Source organism: Schistocerca americana, chromosome 8 (assembly GCF_021461395.2).
Source record: "Schistocerca americana isolate TAMUIC-IGC-003095 chromosome 8, iqSchAmer2.1, whole genome shotgun sequence".
Lineage (NCBI taxonomy): Eukaryota > Metazoa > Arthropoda > Insecta > Orthoptera > Acrididae > Schistocerca > Schistocerca americana.
Window position 1 is genome coordinate 186888318 of NC_060126.1, and position 22641 is coordinate 186910958.

Here is a 22641-nt window from a genome sequence, read left to right on the forward strand (position 1 = left end):
TAGAGAAAAAAATCTTTGCAGAAGAGCATTCCTATATTCTCTGCTGATGTGTGGAGTGCTTATGAACAGGACTACTGCAACACTGACACTGAAGTGTTGCTGCTATCAGAGAGAAAATGCCATTTCAGTATTTCAACTTGAGAAGTCTACTTTTATCGCTGTCTACAAGAAGAATGAGGTACGCTGATTAGTGATACTTCTCCCTGTATTCAATGGAAGCAATCTTTTCACACTCTAAAACTAGTATGTAATGTTTGTCACCAGTATTCATGTAGTAAACCTCATTTTTGTCTACTACTGACTTGCACTGTATCTCTAGCAGTTAAGGTGCAACAGATAGTAATGTTACTATCACACTCACCCGAGTAACATCAAAAAAAAAAAATTTTGTTAATATAGATGAATGATATTCCACAATGATACATCATTAACTGCACAATATGAGATTTCAATCAAGTTTGAACTTCAGATCTCTCATCACCAAACTTTCTTTCCTAAATGACTATGCGATATTTAATACAAGCTTCTAAAACTAATAGTCATGCAAGAGCAACGTTAAACATAATGTTCCTTTACTCTTAGGGTAGCACATTTAAGTGATACACATTGAATTTGAATAGAAGTGACACTGTCCCATTTTCAGTCTACAGCTCTCTCTCTCTCTCTCTCTCTCTCTCTCTCTCTCTCTCACACACACACACACACACACACACACACACAGACACACAGAAAGAGAGAGAGAGAGAGAGAGAGAGAGAGAGTTAGTTATTGAAAATTACAAATGATCGGATGTCGCTAAAACCATGCACTTGCACACTTGCATACTTTGGTTACATAAACTAATTTTTGTGTGCATTTTCATATTAACTTTTAATTTTTTTCATCTCTAGCACCGAAAGTTTCATTCCAAAGCAAACCTGCATGTTAAGGGCAGATATAGGACAAAATTGTGAAAAAATTAGAAGTCTTTTATTGCGTAATTTATAAGATTTTGTCTAGAAATATGTTTTAAATAGGTTTTTCTGGGCATTTGCACCCGCCCTGCCACGGCTTTCTATGCTGTAATCCACACCACCTCTACCCTAGAAATTTTTGGGGCATTAATTTCTTGTTCACACAATCCAAACTGCATACGAGTCTATAAGGCTCTCAAAGTTTAGCTCTGCTTGTTCCTTTGTTTACAACATCCTTTTTTTAATAGTATGTCCTACAAATTTATTTCATTTTTTAGTTTTTCATATATCAATCTTTCTTGCTCCATATGGGTTGTAACAGTGGATGCCTATTCAACAAAGTGAGAAAATGGCAAATTTCACTTGTAAAAGGTACAGAAAATTTAAATAAAGTGTTACCGATGCTCCTCCAAAGTGTGAAGAATGATTTTCAACAAGAAAATTAGTGAAAGAATTGATGACGCTGTGTACAGTGCCAAAGATGAGTTTTCCAGTGGATTTCGGTTAACTGACTCGGAAATACTTGCCCATATGATTAACGTTTTATGTGGCAACTGTGGGTCAAAGGGTCTCAAGACTGTATGATGACAGCGACAGAACTGGCTTTGTAAGTAATTGCATATTTTGTGTAAAAGCTTGTAAATATGTTCAGTTCAGTTCAAGAATTCTGCTCTCCACGGAAAGATGTACGAGGCGAATACAAGATTGTGTTACACCATCCGATGCTTACGTGTAAGTGAAGAAGGCACAAATTTGTTTTATGCTAGACGAACCAGTGAATAAATTCAGTGATTACAACAGAACACTCCTCCCTCAGTGCTCTTGAAGTTGAGTGCAAGGACGACATGAGAGCAGCTCTTGAGGAAGCTGTAGATAGTAAAAAAGAAAGGGGTGAAGGACACTGCGTAGTGGAGACAGATGTGTGTGTTTCTTGCAATGGAACCTGGATGAAGAGAGGTCATGCATCACTTCAGTGTATCTCCAGTCACTGGAGTGGATACAGGAAAAACCTGTAGACTTCCAACTAATGAGCAACTATTGCTTTCAGTGTGAAACAAGAAACAACAATGACAGCAGTGAAGAAGAAAGGTGGCAGCAGCTGGAATGGAACTAATACTCCAAAAGTCAGCTGAACAATATGGTGTTAGGTATGTGAAATATCAGGGTGATCGAGATTCCAGGACTTTAAAGACTGTTTCAGAGACCAATCATTATGCCTCACGAACTAAACTTGAAAAACTGGAATATGTGGGGCATATTCAAAACCAAATGGGAGAAAGGTATCTCTGAGTGAAAAGAAATGAAAGGCAAGAAATTAGAAGATGAAAGGCAAGAAATTAGAAGATGAAAGGCAAGAAATTAGAAGATGAAAGGCAAGAAATTAGAAGATGAAAGGCAAGAAATTAGAAGATGAAAGGCAAGAAATTAGAAGATGAAAGGCAAGAAATTAGAAGATGAAAGGCAAGAAATTAGAAGATGAAAGGCAAGAAATTAGAAGATGAAAGGCAAGAAATTAGAAGATGAAAGGCAAGAAATTAGAAGATGAAAGGCAAGAAATTAGAAGATGAAAGGCAAGAAATTAGAAGATGAAAGGCAAGAAATTAGAAGATGAAAGGCAAGAAATTAGAAGATGAAAGGCAAGAAATTAGAAGACGGAAAGCCATTGGGAAGTGTTAACAGACTGCCAAACAAAACAATTCACACTTTCCAAATTTGTTATGGACACACTATCAGGGATAAATAATAGTGTGAAAAAACGCAGCAAGCTGTGTGTGCAATATTCTTTCACAAACTTTCCACAGATGATAATCCTAAACATTCCCTTTGTGACATATCATGGTACAAATATCTTCAGGCAGAAGCCACTGGAAAGCCTTATACCAACAAACATGATTAGTCACTGTTTTAGGTGTTATAAAACCAACTTTCAGGTACCTAGCCAATTCTTAACTGCTGAAAAACTATGTACATGGGAAAAACAGAATACAAATGAGAGCTACGATCACCTTATATGGATGTGTTGTCCAAAAACAGTATATGTGTCCTCAATTGTTATGAGGATAGCTGCATCTGATGCAAATCTAGCGATCGGTAGTGGAAGTGTAGGTAGAACTAAGTGCCTGCAGAGATTGGGCTTCTATCCAGGTGCATTCACACTGAAGACACTCAGAAGCATCAATGAAACCCGACTGGACAAAGCTCAGGCAGTAGAATAAAAAATGCAGAAGTTGGCTAGGCAAAGCAGGCAGGGGAAGAGATTCCACCAGGAACACAAGGAAGAGAATAAAGATTATGGATATGGACTGCATTAGTCACTAAAGGTACAGTTATACTGTCAAAAATTTAAATAATATCTTTAAATGCAAATTGCTTTAAACTAACTATTTTGGGCTATACTCCACTTTTTCTTAGGAACCATAAAAACTGACACCCTGAAATATGACAGGGTTCTTAAGATATACTTACTGAATAATCATATGCAGGGGAAGATGGAGCAGTCCCAGGTAACATGAAACTGAAAAATTAATTTCAAAGCAACTATGACCTTCAACAAAAATCTATTCCACACAATTTATTATTAGCCTCTTAGACTGATGTAAACAGTGAAATTCCAGCTTTATTGCTCGATCAGTTTATGAGAAAAGGTACATTATAGAAATAATGGCAATAAAAAAATTCAAATACTTATAAAATGTATGTTGAATCGCATTTTCAAACAAAAATTGCAGAGAACATAAAGCATTCTGTTGTACGTAATAGTCTCAGGTTCTACTGGTTTTTTGCATTTTGCCCTGCATCTGTTGTAAGCAAGTTTGGCCATCACCAATTCTGCTTTTTTGTGTGTGTGTGTGTGTGTGTGTGTGTGTGTGTGTGTGTGTGTGTGTGTGTGTGGTGTACCTACCCACAAGAACAGAAGCATTACAGCACTGACAAATCTGGCTTCTATTCGAAACACTGAAAACCGCTTACTGATTATGACTGGCAACATAATGTCACCTCACTTGTGTTGCACGTCCTTTTAGGTAAATCTGTTGATTTGGGTGTAACTTTTGGCTCTGAGGTCTTCTCACAGTGGATGCAATCTGTTAGAACATTCTAGATGCTTACCACAATGCCAAATTTCTGTATTCCCATATTATCAAGACAATCAAGAAATTTATGTTCAGTGTAGAACTGGGTCATCCCTCTTTTACATGAAGTGGTCATATCCTATAACCGATTAACACAAATTTTGCTTGTTACTATGTACAAGTGTGTGTGTGTGTGTGTGTGTGTGTGTGTGTGTACACATTTGTATGTTATTAAAACAGTTAATATTAAAATACAAGTTATCATCCTTTGCGTGCCACCTAGTGCAACGAGACTATACAGTGAGTAAAGGGAAATTTATATATGGTTAGCCCAACTTAATTATTTAAAACTTCATAGGAACACGTTTTGTAAGCCTCACTTAAAAGAGAAATCATACTCACTGGCAGAATTTGACTGAATTATGATTTAACGCAAATATGAAATAGAAAGTAAAGTTATATCACAATACTGGAAATACATAAAGGAAACAAGGAAAAAGGGAACAACAGAACAATAGCACCTTTTATAAGAAAACTGTACAAAGGTTCTAGAACAAAGACTTTACTGCATAAATAAAGAAACCAATGCATGTAACAAAGTTATGCCAATTATCTGAAAATGCCAAAATAAGTTTTCAAAATCTGTCCATTACAGGATCTTCCTCTCATAAATTTAATAAACAGTAAGAACAATTTTGAGTACCGACTGTAGAATATGTATGGGTGTTTTCGAATGTGCAGTTTTAGAATCAAACAGCCTTCAACGTTTTTATAAATTACTATTTCTGTCTTGCAAAACAGATAAAGACTGGTATGGTTAACAACCAAATGATTAAAATGGGCTCAATATACAGAAGACAATACAAACATAGGTTTTTACACTTCTCATATGTCTACCCTCTGTACACATGAGATCCATAAGTTTGTAAACCTTTCCATTCAAAGCCTGTTTTAACATTTTGCTGCTCTTCAGACAGCTTGAAACTTTTATCAAGCATAAGAGCAGAAGATGTAAACAGCCTTTATGCAGTCATTATTTTTTTACTTTATTTTAGACTTACAATGTATCATAGACTGCTGGATGTGAGATAGCACTCACACATATAAGGTCTGATGGCAATGCTTAACTGTGTCGCGAAAGCCATTTGCTATTTATAACATCGGATATATCTTGCTTAATTTCATGATTTTATCATTATTACTCAAAACTGGAACTAACAACATGATTTCACATGTCTTGTGGTAATAACAAAGATAGTATTTAGTAACGTCTTTAAAAACTTTGGTCGTGGTAGTCAGTATTAAGCAATTAAATATTTTAAGTAAACCAAAGTATGAAACCAAACTCATTATTCTGTAAAAGTCTGATACCACAAGATTTGTGATTTGTTTTCCGGAGAGGGCCATCATGTTCCAACCGTTAACATATACAGTTTTAACATAGTTCCTACAACTTTAAAAAGCAATTTTTGTTTCTTCTGTGGTTCCAAAGCACAGATAAATTACATCTGCAAAAAACAAAAACAGAATACACGAAAGCCACTTCATTCAAATCTCAGTTTCTGACTGCTAATTGTTGCTGTCCATTTCACTAGTATATTTTTACACAAGTTAGCTGTGACATTCAGACAGCGCTGCCGATGTCACACAACGTGTGCCTCTTCACTGATGACACAATATCAGCTTTGCTTGCCACACTCAAAAGTCTTCACGATCATTTATCCACAAAAAATGTTGATTTTTAGCAGGAAAACTGGTATGTGCATTTTCGATTACACATAATATATGTACATACAAACTGATTACATTCGACAGGTCCATGAACCTATAAACTCATAACATGCAAACAAATCAATTTAAAACAACTGCCAACAACAGTTTTTTGCTTTCATTTTCAAAAAGTTACAAGGTAACTTCCTAACACACACACACACACACACACACACACACACACACACACACACACACCTGCCCACTCATTCTTCTCAGTATACCCAGAACATGCGATAATTTATCACTTACTATCACATGCATTCCCCTTCAGGCTGCTTAAATATAACACAATGAATAACCACTGCCTAACAGTCATCTTCCCAGTTTCTCGTAATATGGCGCACAAAGCAAAGCAACTTTATAATTTTCATTTGTGTTATTTTATTGTCTTAGTTTTGAGTCACTTTCTGGGATACGGACAAAAAATACATCCTCAATAATGTGAAGTCTGTCACTTTGCTCTTCAGTGTGGCACAACAGTTTTCAAAATACTTTTCACTATTAACTTCCCTAACACTCTCACTTCGCCATGTACAAACACACATTTCAGCAATATTTAACAATAACAACATGCTGAAATATACCTCTATAACACTCATCTGTGACAAACTGTTGAATTCTATGAGCTCCTATTGGTAAATTCACAGTTTTAAATGCAAGTTACTTGCCTGAAGCCCTTTAGTTCCTTGCAACAAGAAACTAAGGAACATAAAAACGCAAATATATGCACAAAAAAGAAAGTTACAATGCACAAATAGCACTGTATTTTATAGCAAATCACAGCTTATATGCACTTTTTCATTGTCCACTGTAATACCGGACTTTGGCTCCAGACTGTACCGCTGTTGATGACATCTCCTTCAGAACATCATCCCACGCTGAAAGAGAGAGATTGAACTAATTAAAAAAGACACAGCTTCACACTGAAGAAAGAAAACACACATCAGTTATGTTGCTGTAATGTTTCTTATACATCTTTAAACCTCTTTCTACTGGAATGTTGTCTACAAGCATTTTCTCTCTCCTGCATGAAGTTATACATTTCAATATCATTAAGATAAAAGAGAAAATCTATGTTATATTAGCAAAAATATGTTTGAAGACAGTGAAAAACAATGCCCAATGAAGTTGGCAATGTCAAACAACAGAATGCTAGTCACCTCTCAATTTTTAAGATATGTTAGTTCTACAGAAGCTTTTAATGGAGGTCTTCAAGTGTTAACTTTAGTATACTGCATGAATCTTTTGTCTTTTTCATCCTACATTCCCTTAAGATATCTTAGTTTCTGATGTAATTCTCCACTAAAAAGGAGAATAATAGCAAATATGAAAGGCTCCAGTTATAATTCCATTTTTCCTCTGCATTTTGGGCTTTACATAATTACCTCTCCCTCACTCTTAAATAACAGTGTCACCAAGGCCAGGCACACACTTCACTTGCTCACTGTACGAACTTGCAGCACAGTGAAGACTTGCCAGCCTTTTTAACTACCATACCATAATGATGCAGCAGCACTGACTCTTCAGTACCATTTCTCAAAGCTGTTTTGTTGGACTCTCAGATAGCTACAAATTTTTTTTTTTTTTTTTTTTTAAGTAATTCCTGTTCAAGCCAAAGGATAACTAAACAATTATCACAGATACTTGGGTCACTGGGGTACTTGCTATAAGACTACCCACCACAAGTGCCCAGTTGATAAATTGTTGATATGCTACAGAAGTCAGAGGTTCAGTATTTAGTTGGTCCTAAGTTTTTTCTACGACTTGCAGATTTTCGTGTCTGGCCATGATTTTATGTATATAATACATGCAAAGTTGCACCGTGGTTCAAAGTGCATATTAAAATATAGGTGCCCCTTAAACTTGCATGTTAAGTCAGTTCAAAGACCTGTGAAGGCAAAGATAAGCCAACATGTAACAGGATTGTGCCCACGTGGGTTATCAGTATAAAAACAGAATACAGTACTATCTGACTACTTGACCAAAAGAATTTCACACCTCCACTCACAGCCCATATTGTGATAAACCAAACTTGCTCCCTTCACAATTTGTTACAATTTGAAAGTGTAAGGGAATAGTAGGTCTCCATTTAAAAAACATCATGAGACGAAGATGTCCAAAGGAAATATTTTTATAACTCTTTTATTGCAACCGGATTTAAGGTTGTTAATACTATTATACACAACACTGCCCAAAATGTTGCTAGGTGTAGGGACAGTATACGTATATTTAAACTATGGCAACTCCGAATGAAGTTGCACACATGCAGCAGCAACTATTGATTGTTTACTTTGTCTTACATAAACCAATCAGGCACGTGCCTGTCCTGTATCCTCCTCTAACCCAGGTTTCTGGCCAATTTTTCCGAACTCCACTAGTTTCCCTGATCTCTCTCCATTCTCTCTCCATTTTCCGTCACTCTTCTTCCTTCACCTTCAATTCTTCTGCCAGTGCCACCACTTGTTTTATTGATTCAATTACTTATATCTATGTTGAGCTTTCTTTTCATTAACAGCATATACAGTCAATTCATTCTTTACTCTCATCGATAGTCACATATCTATTTTGCTATCAACTTTCTTTACATCTAACTCTCACTTCCTTACAGTAACATTGTCTATGAAGCTACAATAAATCGACTCATTCAGTAGTCTTTATTGTGGCTAAAAGCATACGAAAATGGCTTCACAACTGGAGAGAAAAACTGTTTTCTAAGTCAGTGTTGTAATTCCAGTTTTGGCTGGAAAATGTTCCACTGAATGAAGAATTGTCGTATCTGTTAAAGACGTTTAAGTAAAGTATGGGGGTGTAATATCGACAGACATACTGTGAGTACCAACAGAGAGTGTGTACAACAAAAGATGTAGCCGCAGTGTGCAGAGGCCAGGAGATTGCTGAGTACTAGCTGAGCTTCTGGTATGCAGTCTATGTAACTAGAAGAGGCTCACACAATAAATAGTATTATGAATATCTTAGGAGAAAAACACATGATATTTTTTATTGTAATTTAAGAAAGAGTTTGTATTACTGTGGGATCGGTGGCACTTTAGTTTGAGTTCTCATAGAGAAATAATGTCTTAACATTATGTTAATGGATTGAATTGTAAATGCACTTATGCAATAAACACATGGAAACGAATGGTTGAAAGTCAAAACACATGTTCAGTTGTCACTTGATAATTTCGTATAAGCCATTAGTTGGAAAGCTTTAGCAATTTCCTACAGCAGAGCAGATGAGTCTGAGAATCACACACGGGTGTGGCACAGCATGGCTGGCCCACAAAATTCTATATGGCATCCAGAATTCCATATAAGCCAGATTCGTAAAAAAAAAAGTGACTGAATCTTTAACAGAACATTGCGACACACACAGTACAGGAGGCAAGTGAAATAGTATTGAGCAATACCAAACTAAACTCAACCAACAAACATGACAAACCCAAAATGGGTATTTGTTTATTTTTCACTAAGCATGTATGCAAAGAAGATTAAAGTTGCTACAGGCAACAAGAAAACAAACGAAGATACGGAGCTATGCAGTTAGTTGTGAATTTAAATTGAAAATTGCTAACCAGTATCAATTATATTACAGTGTCATTTGATGCGAAAAAGGGATAAATCCCATTCCAATTACTGACAAGAAAGAATTTCAACGAAGATCTTATCTGCGAGACACCGAAATCGTCAGTACTGCGGCATGCTACATCTCAACAGAACAATCAGAGACAATCTTCGACCACGGACGGCACACAGCCACCTAATTACAGTCTACAAACAGAAACGGCACACTGCCATCAGCTGGCACAAGCAGCCACTAATTGATGAGATACATGTGCTGAGCAGTTGTCATACTGTGTGTGTGTGTGTGTGTGTGTGTGTGTGTGTGTGTGTGTGTGTGTGTGTGTGATCTATAAGAAAGAAGCCTATACACAAAGTCATTTACGATAAATACGTAAAACACACACACACACACACACACACACACACACACACACACACACAATAACACACACACATTTATGGACTACTATCTATTGTGACAAGGCATGGCTTCAGAAACAAACGTGTGGCTTTGGAAACAGAAACAAGTGAGATTTTTTAAGTTGCTGAAGTAACAACTGGCTGATAACAATATACAGTTAACAGGATTAATAAAAATTACAAGAAACTAGTACTCACGTAACATCAGATTTAAAAGATGAATTGAAATAAAATAATCACAAAAAATGTTTTGACACTTTATACACTAAATTCAAGACTGAGCACAAATTTCAAAATATTATCTCTGACCTGACAGACAAACTGGATACTATAAATACAACAACAGTATGTTAAGTTAAATGCAAAACAGGATACCATGCAAGAAACTATTTCTAGCAAGGTAACTGAAGCGGTAAAAGAGGACTTCACAGCTCAGACAACAGAGCAGGCAATGAAGTTAACAGATACTGACACAAAGGTTAACAGTCTCACAGAAACTTACCTGATAAAGTACATCAAATAGTAAATAAAGAGTTTAAGCAATATTTTCATAAATTAGAGTTAAGTCTGACAAAGTACAACTAGAGATTTCCAATACGAATATGTGGATACACTCTTTAGAGCACAACAAGCTCTTAAATAATGACAACACACTTAACACTCTAGAAATCAAACTTCAAAATTTTGTAAAAAGTACAAGGAGTTTACAGAATAGTTCAAAAAGTGTGACGACAATGGACTACTCTCATGACGTAAGAAGGACATGAACAAATTACAATTCAGTTGCATCACATTTTCGAGGGGAATAAAGACTACATCAATGAAATAATGTACGACACACTAAATGAATCACATAAATCATGATGAACGAACCCAGTGGGTTATCAATGCACATCGAGAACACTCGCATGCAAGAAATACAAATGAAAACAGTTATCTTTACTACAGGGCAAGGATAGTGAGTAGGACAGAATACCTAGAGAGAGGAGAAAGGGGGTGTTGAAATTATAACAGAGGAAAATTTGAGGTAACATATTAACAAACCTCTTGGTTCTCATTTAATAAAACTGTTAAAGCTGCTGACCAGTACTGTCTGTCAAAAAATAAGGTCTACAAAGAATGTGGACTCATGGGATTGGATATTATGCGGGTAGACAGATCCTGGAGTGACTAATCTATACAGTAGGTCAGGTCCATTCAGAACAGAAATCGTCCCTACCACTTTTATGGAAATAGTTGAGGGTGGGTCACTTTCACATACAAATAAAAGTAAGTTGTGCCGTACTACCTAAAAAAAATGGAAATGAGGTGCTTCAGCTATGACGCAATAAAGAATTTAAATAGGAGTTAGAGGGAGAAGTGATCAACGCTATGGAAGAGGATATCGTACGTAACTAGAAAAGATAATTAAGGAGATTTATATATACCCAAATGTAACTTGAGATATCAAGATCTACTCTGTTGTTGTTGAAACACAATATATAATGAGATTTTCACTCTGCAGCAGAGTGTGCACTGATATGAAACTTCCTAGCAGATTAAAACTGTGTGCCAGACCGAGTGAGAGTCTCAGTCCGACACACAGTTTTAATTTGCCAGGAAGTTTCACAATATATGACTTCTTGCTCTTAAATATAAGAAACCTTTCTATGTTATAAGCCAATAAAATGAAACATAAAGCTAACTCTAAAGAAATAAATCTGTGAGGTTTTATTTTTCTTATCCGTGAGGATAACACTCACTCACTGTGTACCAGTAATAAATCTATACACAATAATATTATAAGGAACACTTATTAATGGTATAACAAAATAATACAACAATTGTATGTAATGAGTAGAAAGTGACAACCTGGAGAATGAGATATAAGAAAATATACTAACCTATGTAATAATGCAATAAGGAACAAAATTAGCATCAACAGGAAATTTAATAAAAAGGTAATTATGTGCAATGAAATATGTCTAAATTGCATACTATAACAGAAAACGATAAAGCGACATCTTTAGCTTGTACACAGGGATAAGTAATGCAACAGGACATTGTGGGTTGAGTCCTATTCCTCTATCTGAAGAACTGTTGCTTCAGCTAAAGATGTTTGTGATGTTGAAACAAAGTGGGGGGGGGGGGGGGGGTCAAATACTGACAGACCTACTGTCCCTACAGAGACAGCAAATGAGGAAAGATGAAGCCGCAGTGCACGGAGGCCAGGAGAATGACTACAGCGGAGTCCTGATAATCCGAACCCTGGTTATCCGAATGTTCGGTTAACATGAACATGAAAAAATGTTAGTCTAAGTATGGAAAACTGTGCAGTATACTGCCGCGCGCGCACGCACGCACGCACGCACGCACGCACGCACACACACTATTTACACAGTACAGTAAACAAGTATTAGAAAAATTGGCAAGAAAACATTAGGTTTAAACAATGCATAAAATTGAAAGAAAAGCTGTCAAACTTACTAAAATACAGCGGACATTTTATCCCTACTTTTTAGATTACAAAAACTCTGTCATTGTTTTTTGGCATAATGAAGACAGTCTGTTATATGACGCATAGTTGCGCCATTGTCTCAAACATCAAATCAGCAGGTGAAGCAGTGGACTGTTGCTCCAAATAACGTAGTGCAAGGTCTGCTCCGTCACTGTGTGGTACCAGCTCTCCTTTGTCACTTTCAGGCTCATTGTCACTACTGTCACAGTGGTCCACTTCTTCCTGTCTTGAGTCACAGCAACTAAATCAGCGTCAGTAAGGCTCTCCACACATGCCCCTTCCACTTCCATCCACTCATCCATGTCTCCTTCACTAGCTTCTTCACATCCAGGGATTGTATCATTTGTAGTAGATTTTCCTCTTGATTTTCAACTATGTTGTCTTGAAATTCAAGACATGTCCACAGTTTTCTCCACGATTTTCTCAGAATATTTTCTGACATATTATGCCATGCCTCAGCGGCCCAATAAACAACATCCTTCACATTGGTCTTTTTTATTTTGTCCACTAAACGAATGCTATTATCTTTGATCAGCATTCTTTTCTGTAAATAGGTTTTAATGTTTGCAGTACACCCTGGTCCATCGGCTGTGGAAATGGTGTAACATTTGGCAGCAAAAACTTTGCCACAATTTCTCCATCACAATTCCTCAGTGCTGGGGTGAGATGGCGCGTTATGAATCAAAATGATTGCACGGGGAGACAAATGATTTTCCTTAGAAAACCGTCGAACAGAGGAACAAACTGGCCGTGAAACCATTCTTTGAACAGCTTCCCATCCATCCATCCATCCATCCATCCATCCATCCATCCATCCATGCTTTTTCTGGTTGCGATAATATATGGGCAGGTACTTCATGTTGCAGTTTTTAAAAGCTCTGGGCCTAGCAGATTTGCTGATCAGCATTAAAGGCAGCTTGTGATTACCAGCAGCATTGCTGCACACTAATAAAATCACACGATCATAGCACATTTTAAAACCTGGAGCATGGTGGTCCACTCTTGATGCCAGGCTTTTTGTTGGCAATGCCCTAAAATTAAGGCCAGTCTTGTCAGCATTATAAATTTGTTGGGGATAATACTTTCCCTCTCTTATCATTTTTTCAAACTCACCCAAGTATTCCCTCGCTGCATCACGGTCAGAAGAAAGCTTCTCTCTGTTAATTGTTAGCTCACTGATTCAATGACGTTTTTTTAATCTGTCCAACTAACCCATACTCGCACTAAAAGACTTATCACCATTCATTAACTTGTTCAGGTAAACAGCCTTCTCCTGAATCAGTGCTCCACTCAAAGGAGTTCCCCTTTCTCTTTCTTGCATAACCCAATGGAAAAGATCTTCATCCACTTTATCGTACTGGGAGTGTTTCAAAGTCTGCCGAATTATCGATTGTTTTCTCAAAGACATTGCACAGGATTGTTCAAGTTCCACTCAGTTTTCTTCCAATCATGAACGGTTGCTTTATCAACACCCAGTTCTGTTACCAGTTTAGATACACTCTCACCATTGTCTATGCGCTTCAAAGCATTCAGTTTTTCTTTGAGAGTTAACATTGTATGTGTCTGTTTACTCATGACGAAAGTACGTAAACCACTACACCTGAACGAATACAGTACAACTGTTACACGTGCCAGCAATCGATAACTAACATAACCAAGCACTTTGTGAACCAACTGGCAAAGCACTGACCTCAGTCACTACAAAGGTCTCAACAATGCACAACAACAAGGGCAGGGAGTGAGAGTGAGCCATTGCTCCCACACTCGTTCCCATTTGTTACCATGGTGTACCTACTTATCTGCCTGGTATACTTCAGTCAAGAAACTCGTCACCATAATTTCAGCTAATCCGAACAACGTCCGGTCCCAATTAGTTCAGATTAGCGGGATTCTACTGTAGCTCCTAGGCATCTGATACACAGCCCACAGACAGAAGAGGTGCATAGAGGAAACAAGATAATGGAATCTCTTTGGAGAAAAACGAATGATTTTTTTTTATTGTAATGTACGAAAGTTTTTGTATTGTTGAGACTGGCAGCACTCTTGAGTTCTTATAGGCAAAGAATGTATTAATGTCATGTGACTGACCTGTAAATGCAGTTACACAATAAACATCTGGAAATAGATGGTAGAAAGTGAAAATGTGTTTACTCATCATTTGATAACCTGGTATAAGCCGTTAGTTGGAAAGCATTAGCAATTTCCTGCAGCAGAGAAGATGAGTCTTAAGTGCACACGGTTGTGGCACAGCATAGCTGGTCCACAAAATTCTACACAGTGACCAGAACTACAGACAAGCCAGATGTGTCATTAAAAATAAAAAATAAAAAACATTATGTAATCCTTTAACAGAACATTGTGGCCGTACAGAAGGCTAGTGAAGTAGTACTGGGTGATACCAAACTAAACTGAACCAACTAACATAAAACCCAAAATGGACATTTTATTTATGCTTTATGGTACAAACTACACGCATGATAAAATTTCGTTTAACAAGTATTTACAGAGTTTCTTCAAGAAACAGAATTTATATTTGTGAGAAGATGGTTGTAACACTGAGCACTTTAATTTAGATGACTAATACAGCCTCTGTAGATGAATCTGTAAACAATCTTTGAATCACTTCTTTTCACGTTACTTGTGACTACGTATCTAGCAGAAACAATAACAAACCGAAAAGCTCTTCACACAATTGGCATAGCTGTATCTCAAAAACAACATGTGATCACATACGGCAAGGCGTGTCAAAAAATGTCTTCACTGAAATTTTCTGGCATTTCTGAACACCTCACCCTAGCAAGAGATTTTAATCTATATAAAGTTGCTTTTAAACTAGCATTTGCTTCCCATAAGGCAATCTTAATCAACAAGAACAAAACAATACACAAGATAATGGTACAAGTGAACTTTCTTTCTTACATACAAAAGCTCCAATCATCAGTGAGATTCAATAAAGAATTATATTTTACTGGCCTTAATTTCAACCACCCATGAATAATGGGCTCACCACGACAGAATGGAGTGACTTGACTGCCTTAACAATACAGCCAGCCATACTATATGTTCAGCTATGATGGAGGTATATATGGGGAGAGGCCATACTAACCTATGGTTCCTGAACAGGGGCAGGCAGCAGGCTTTTTAGTAGTCACAGGGGCAACCACCTGGTGGCTCTAGCTTTGTAACATTAGCCAATATGGCCTTGTTGTGGTGGTACTGCAAAAGACAAAGTAAGGGGAGAAACTACAGCCATTATATTCCCTGACAACATGCATCTCTACTGTATGGCTTAATTTTTGTGGCATTCTATGGGTAAAATATTCCAGAGGTAAAAGTGTGGGTAATGAGGTGACGGATTAAAGATGATGTCACCAAGAAAAACCGAACCGTCATTCAATGGGTAGGACCGTGAAACGACAGTTCCCTTAATCGGATAGGTAGTTTACAGAATTTAATTAATGAGATATGGTTAAGTTCAAGATAGATACACTGGGAATTAAACAAGTTGACGACAAAAAGAAGAGCAATTGAGGTGAGCACAGAGGTTTCAATACAAAATCAAACAACAACTAATGAGGGAATAAGGTCGAATAAGAAAATAGGAATGTGGTGAAGGTACTATGAACAGCATAAAAAATGTATAATCGTGGCCAAGCTACACAAAACCGACACACCAGAGAAGAACACGTTTTATACACCAACTAGCTTTGAAAACAAACAAAGAGTGTATGCTGAATAACATTATTTATGTAATTAAGAGAGGGTAACTTAATCATGATGGAAGACTGGAATTCAACAATAGGAAAAAGGAAGAGATGGAGAAGTATCAAACATGAATTAGACGAAAGAATGAAAGACATTGTCTGGCAGTATTTTTCATGGAGACATTTACTTTAACTATAGTGTATGAAAGACAACAGATTTCGAAACCAGATTTTAAGCTGGAAGATATTTCATGGGCGGATGTGGACTCTAAGTAGTTGGTTATGAAATGGAGATTAAAACAAACAAGACTGCAAAATGGTTGCAAATTACGGAGATAGAACATTGATTAGTTTAAAGAATCGGAGGTTGCAGCGAGTTTCAGAACTGACAAACGGAAACAGAACACAAATGGGTAGTTTTAAGATATGAAATAGCAAAGATATCAGAGGCTCAAATAGGTGCCAAAAAACTGCTAAAAAACGAGACTGACATAAATACAAAACGGCTAAACAGGAACAGGTAAAGAAAATATGCAAAGGTGTAGCATGTATGACTCAGGGAAAACTGGGTACTACCTGAAAGAAAATTAAGAGAGACGACAGGAGGAAAAAAAAAGCAGCTGCACAAATATCAAGAGCTCATATGACAAGCCAGTACTAACCAAAGAAGGAAAACCTGAAAGGTAGAAGGAAAACCTGAAAGGTGGAAGGGAAAAAAGGCCACAGAAGACAAACGAACTTTAAAGCAAAATTATAGAAAAGGACAGAGTACAAAAGATGAGATGCGAGACGATATACTGCAAGAACATCTTTACGGAGCACCGGAATACACAAGTCCCCTTGAATGGATGGCATTCCCCTAGAATTATAGAGACCCTGGTGAGCACAATAAGATACACATTAAACATCTGCAGACTTCAAGAAAAATATAATAATGTCAATACCCAAAAGGTAGTTGCTGACAGTTGTGAATATTACAGAATTATTACTTTAAAAAAAATGGAAAATCTAGGACAGAATAATGGCATTATGGAAAGAATAGATTGCTGCTCACCATAGAAAGGAGACGCTGAGTTGCAGACACATCAACAAAACGACTGTTCTATATTTGGGCTTTTAGCCAAACGGCCTTCTTCCAAAGTAGAAAACACACACACACACACACACACACACACACACACACACACACACACCACTTTCTTTGGCTGCTATGGCTGGACTGCATACAGAAACTTCTAGTGTGTGTGGTAAAGGATGGAAGTAGGAGGTGGAGGACTGAAGGGCAGGACCAAAGCATGAGTCAATAGGCTGGTTCAAATGTATGTAGGTTGCAGTAGTTATTCAGAGAAGGGGATTCCACAGGATTCGTTAGTGTTCAGAACTCAATCATGTCAGTCTTGTGACTTTGAAGATCACAACAACAAAAATTCAGTAACAATTGTTGCCTATTTCACTACTGTAAGTAATTTCTTCAAATACATGAAGTAGCTTGCACTGAGCATTTCCTTCGAACACTCCCACAGATCGTAACAGTCAGCTCTACTTCAAATACAATTTCTCTCTAATCCACCGTTTCCTGTAGTCAAAATTACAACAATCTTGTTGGTTTTCAACTGCACTGAACTCTTAGCACACGCATAGGAGGCAACAGTATGTATGTCTAGAATAACTAAACCATAATAAAAAATGTCTGAAGGGTATGAAACAAAATTCCTAACTGAATTCCTGGTTTTTCTTTTTACTTCAGATGTGTCTACCAATCATTTCCACTAACCAACTGGACCCAAGAGAACAAATGTAGCTAATGCCAAACACACACAAAATAAGAACTGTAGGATAATTAAAGTAGAACAAACAATGTTGTGGAGATTGACAGGATATTCTGAACATAAACTGGATGTATATATGAAAACTATAAATATGTAACATTACTGAACACAGCCTAAAATATATTAGCAAGAGTGCTGAATGGAAAAGTGCACAGAAAATTTCTAATGGGAATACCAGTGTGGTTTTTAACCAAACATACACACTTCAGACAAGCTGCTTGTCCTTACACATACAAAGGAAAACATTGTGTAGATATGATGCACAGCAGCACCTATTAGTAGTTGATTCTTGTCAGTCTTCTAATAATCTTTTAGGAGCGAACAGTTAAAGAGGTACTATAAACTGCATGTCTGTGACAAGAAGGTTAGTGAAGTTGCAAAGGCAGGACAGAAATGGTTCAAATGGCTCTGAGCACTATGGGACTTAACTTCTGAGGTCATTAGTCCCCTAGAACTTAGAACTACTGAAACCTAACTAGCCTAAGGACATCACACACATCCATGCCCAAGGCAGGATTCAAACCTGCGACAGCAGGACAGAGACAAAAGTGAAGGCAAATGACAAAAATGTCAAGTGCATTTAACTTTACAGCTAGAGTGAAACCGGATGATACATAATGCAATGTCAAGTTGAAGAAGACAGCATGATTAAAACAATATGTGTTCAGATATAGATTATATTGCAACTGTGGCTAGAAATGTGAACACCCTTAACCCTTTAACTGCTCTGGACGTGTTAACAGGCGCGCCTTTGTACCTGTCCCTGTGTGCTCTGAAAGTATTTATGAGCACCACCAGTCGTCCTATGCGCAGACACGTTCAGAGAACAAGGTAGAAGGACTGGTTGCACACGTTAACACGTTCAGAGTACCAGGTAGGAGGACTCGTGGCACACGTAAACACATTCAGAGTACATGGTAGAAGGACTGGTGGCGCGTGTAAACACATTCAGAACACACAGGGACAGGTACAAAGGCACACGCATCAACACATCCACAGCAGTTAAAGGGTTAATGAAATTCATTAAGTAATAAGGAGCAAAAACTGGACTCACCATAAATAAGAAAATACGTAAGATACTGACATAGTTTAAGGCCAGAACACCAGCAGATGACATAAGAGCCTCTAACAATTCCACTACAGGTTTCAGCTGCTTGAATTATCTGGGTGTCCACTTAGTTGCAGCTTATATGTTGGTTACAATATGTGGAGAGAGTGGCAGATAACATTATGCCTGAGAGAATAATTACAGATAGGTAACATTCCACTCGAAGGGAGGGGGTGCTGATCAATGGGTACGTGGATGGATCTCATGTCAGTTGACCTACTCACGACATTCGTGAAATCTTCTCAGTCAGCGTGTAATTAAACGCGTGCAGTTCGGCCTCCTCTAGAAACACAGTGTTGTCTCTTCTGCCAACACTACAGTTATGTTTGTCTTGACCTACTTCAAGCGAAGATGATGGGTACGAAACCCTTCGAAACGTTGCGAGAAGACGACGCCTTTACTCGGCTGATCACCCGAGAAGATTTCACGAATGGAATACGCCGAGAAAGTCTCAAATCACATTTACTCACGACATGTTCTATATTGTAATCATCTATGCAATTGGATGGAAGACAGAAGTAGTGAACAAATGTATGGAGGTGAACCGATGGAGCAGTCAGGGCCCATCAGCAAGTGGTGGTGGTAGACGGGTATATAACGCAAAATGCAAAATTCATAAATGACATCAGCAAGTGGTGGTGGTAGACGGGTATATAACGCAAAATGCAAAATTCATAAATGACAACATCTATCACTGTGCAGGTAAGTGTGAGTACAGTTATTATAGCTGTCCTCGAACATCAGACTAATCTCTCAGCTGTGCACTCCAAGTTTCTCCCAGCACATACAATGTTCAAATAACTTACAGGAAGCAGACAGGTGACATCGTCGACAACTGCCGATATTTTTGAGAGGTGCACACCCTATTCTTTTCAAGGCAAAGCTGCAGCATAAACATGCCAAGCAAGGGAATTTATAACCCTAATTAACAGAACAATTCTGGAAAGAAACAAACAAGTGCACACACAATGTCAGAAGTTATCAATTGTGTAAATTAACAATCAATAGGTAAGGTAGCATTAATTATGTCTCTGTTTTATGGCAAAGGAGAGAACAGGATTCCCCACAGTATTTAAACAAAAACCTCTATCTCTATTTATCAGGTTACTTGCTAGTTGAAACTAGTTCCTTAGTAACATTATCCCAATTTTTGGAAGAGCATGCCAGATCTCTGTGGTATGTTCCGTAGGAAGGCCAGTACCAAGGCATTGTTCTGCAACAGCAGATTTGCTCTGCTGTTTTAAGCACGTGTGACAATTATGCTAAGCATATCGATCCTCCACAGTTTATCCAGTTGGTCCAGTACATGAGACATCACAACTAGAAGTAGTATGGTGGACCCACCTTACACAAACCAATTTCATTCGTTACAGAAACTGAAGAAGGCCCTCATCTTACATTGTGGTCGAGAAACACATTTCTCATACTATTTTCATAAAATATGACCAATACTGTATGAAATGCTCTGTGGGTAAGGCAAAAAGGTCATAGACTTTGATGCCACAGTGGTCAATAGTACAATGCATATTTGATAAGTCATTCACTTTAACCATTCTGACTGAAGGTGACATCAAGATGGGCTAACTCGGAAGACAAAGTCTTTAGTGAGTGAGATGAAGTGGGCCCTGTGAACCTAGATACAAAGCAGCCCTTCTTGCTGAGACAGATGGTGATCACTATCAGCCTGCAAATAAAAGTCAGTGTGAGGGAGCTTGCTACAAACAGCATGCCCCAACGTAACATTAACTTTCCTCCTGACCAACACACCAACGTAGGTAGTAAGGCAGCCGTCCTTACCCACCTCCATCATGAAAAGAATATTTGGGTAGATTGAATTCACATTTCTAGAAAGCCGTTCAAATTCTCACTGACATAATGCCAGACAACAGAAGTATTGTCTACATATATGAAATAAACCTACAGGTTTCAAAGCTGCCCACTCAAAGGCATGTTCCTTGAACTCTCCATGAACTAGCAATAATCGGCGACAACAGACTTCCCACCGTAACTTTTATCTGTCTGCTTATAGTACCAATCATCGTATACGAAGTAAGCGGGAGTCAGCATGTCAAAATGAGTTCCCGATTCAACACCAGACCTAACCTCAATTAACTAACGAATAAGACAAAGGAATATGACTGGAGGCAGAGACCACTTCGAAACTATGGTCATTCCAACTCATTCCCTCTAACGGAAGTAAATAACTCAAGTTCATAGTGTTATTGTGGTGTCACCGCCAGACACCACACTTGCAAGGTGGTAGCCTTTAAATCGGCCGCGGTCCATTAGTATACGTCGGACCCGCGTGTCGCCACTGTCAGTGATAGCAGACCGAGCGCCACCACACGGCAGGTCTAGAGAGACTTACTAGCACTCGCCCCAGTTGGACAGCCGACTTTGCTAGCGAAGCTACACTGACCGATACGCTCTTATTTGCCGAGACGATAGTTAGCATAGCCTTCAGCTACGTCATTTGCTACGACCTAGCAAGGCGCCGTATTCAATTGATATTTATTATGTGAAGCATGTATCATCAAGAGAGATGTTCTACAATTGTGGATTAAAGTTAAGTATTACATTACCTACGTACTTTATTTGCAATTCTCAAGATATTGTCCTGTTCCGACCTCACACCAGTCAGCGTGTAATTAAACGCGTGCATTTCGGCCTCCTCTAGAAACACAGTGTTGTCTCTTCTGCCAACACTACAGTTATGTTTGTCTTGACCTACTTCAGGCTCAACAGAGTCCCAAGTCGTTTTGCTACACAGTATATTGGAGCACCAGTGTTACAATCAGTCTAAGAGCAATCCATCCTTGCTGAGGTCCATAAGGAAGGGATTCCTCTTACACTAACTGTGAATGACCTGGTAAGCAGTAGGTAGTTTTAATCAGGTCTCTGTCTTCACTTGTGTTTCTCCGATTCGTTACAGTTAATTGGTGTTGAATTAAGAATCAATTTCAACATGTGTTGATGTCCAGTTACTTACAGAAAGGTGGAGTCGCAATCGGAAGCTCTACATGTTACCTACAGAGGCCCCCAAAAAAATGTACACCCTCTTCGTCAGGCTCTATAGAGAGATCAATATTGTCTTTCGATTTGAGTAACAAGTGTGTTGTTGTATAGTCTTCAACTCAACAGATGTTAGCACTTTTATCTCGGTATTGAGAAAACAAGATGGCTGGAGCATGCTTGACATTCGAGCAATGAAGATGTATTGTGAAGTGGTTTTTCAAGTTTGATATTGCCATTGAAGTGCAACGTCATTTGAGGCGGGAGTATGAAACAGAACCGCCAACCCGTCTAACGATTAAACGCATCATTGACAAGTTTGAATTTCATGGAATTATTTGTGATATTTAGAAAGGAAGATCAGGAAGACAGCATACAGCCACAAGTCCTGCTTCATCGGCTCTCATGTTGGAAATATTTGTCAATTCACCACAGAAGTCTGCTATGCAATGTGCATATGAAGTGGGGATTAGCAGTACAAGTGTACGAAGAGTTCTGAAAGCTGCAAAGTGGAAAGTTTACATTCCACCATTACTGCACGTGATTAATGACGACGATCCTGATCGCCGAAAGCAATTTTGCGAATGGTATCAGCAAATGGTAAACTGATGAACAATTTGTGACTAAGGTAGTGTAGAGGCAAAATTTAAACTTAATGGAACCATGAACTGGCATAATGTGTGTACTGGGCACCGGAAAATCTGCACATTTAT

At 38.0% G+C, this 22641-nt stretch overlaps 1 protein-coding gene across 3 annotated transcripts in view; it reads right to left on the reverse strand.

Moving 5' to 3' along the window:
• Positions 1-4570: 4570 nt before the first annotated feature.
• LOC124545362 (mucin-19-like) overlaps positions 4571-22641 on the reverse strand; it is a 545233-nt gene continuing 527162 nt past the window's right edge. For all 3 annotated transcript variants that reach the window (XM_047124267.1, XM_047124269.1, XM_047124268.1), the window contains one exon: positions 4571-6675. In XM_047124267.1, coding sequence (XP_046980223.1) covers positions 6596-6675 — 80 coding nt within the window. In that variant the 3' untranslated portion in view covers positions 4571-6595. The remainder of the gene's footprint in view (positions 6676-22641) is intronic.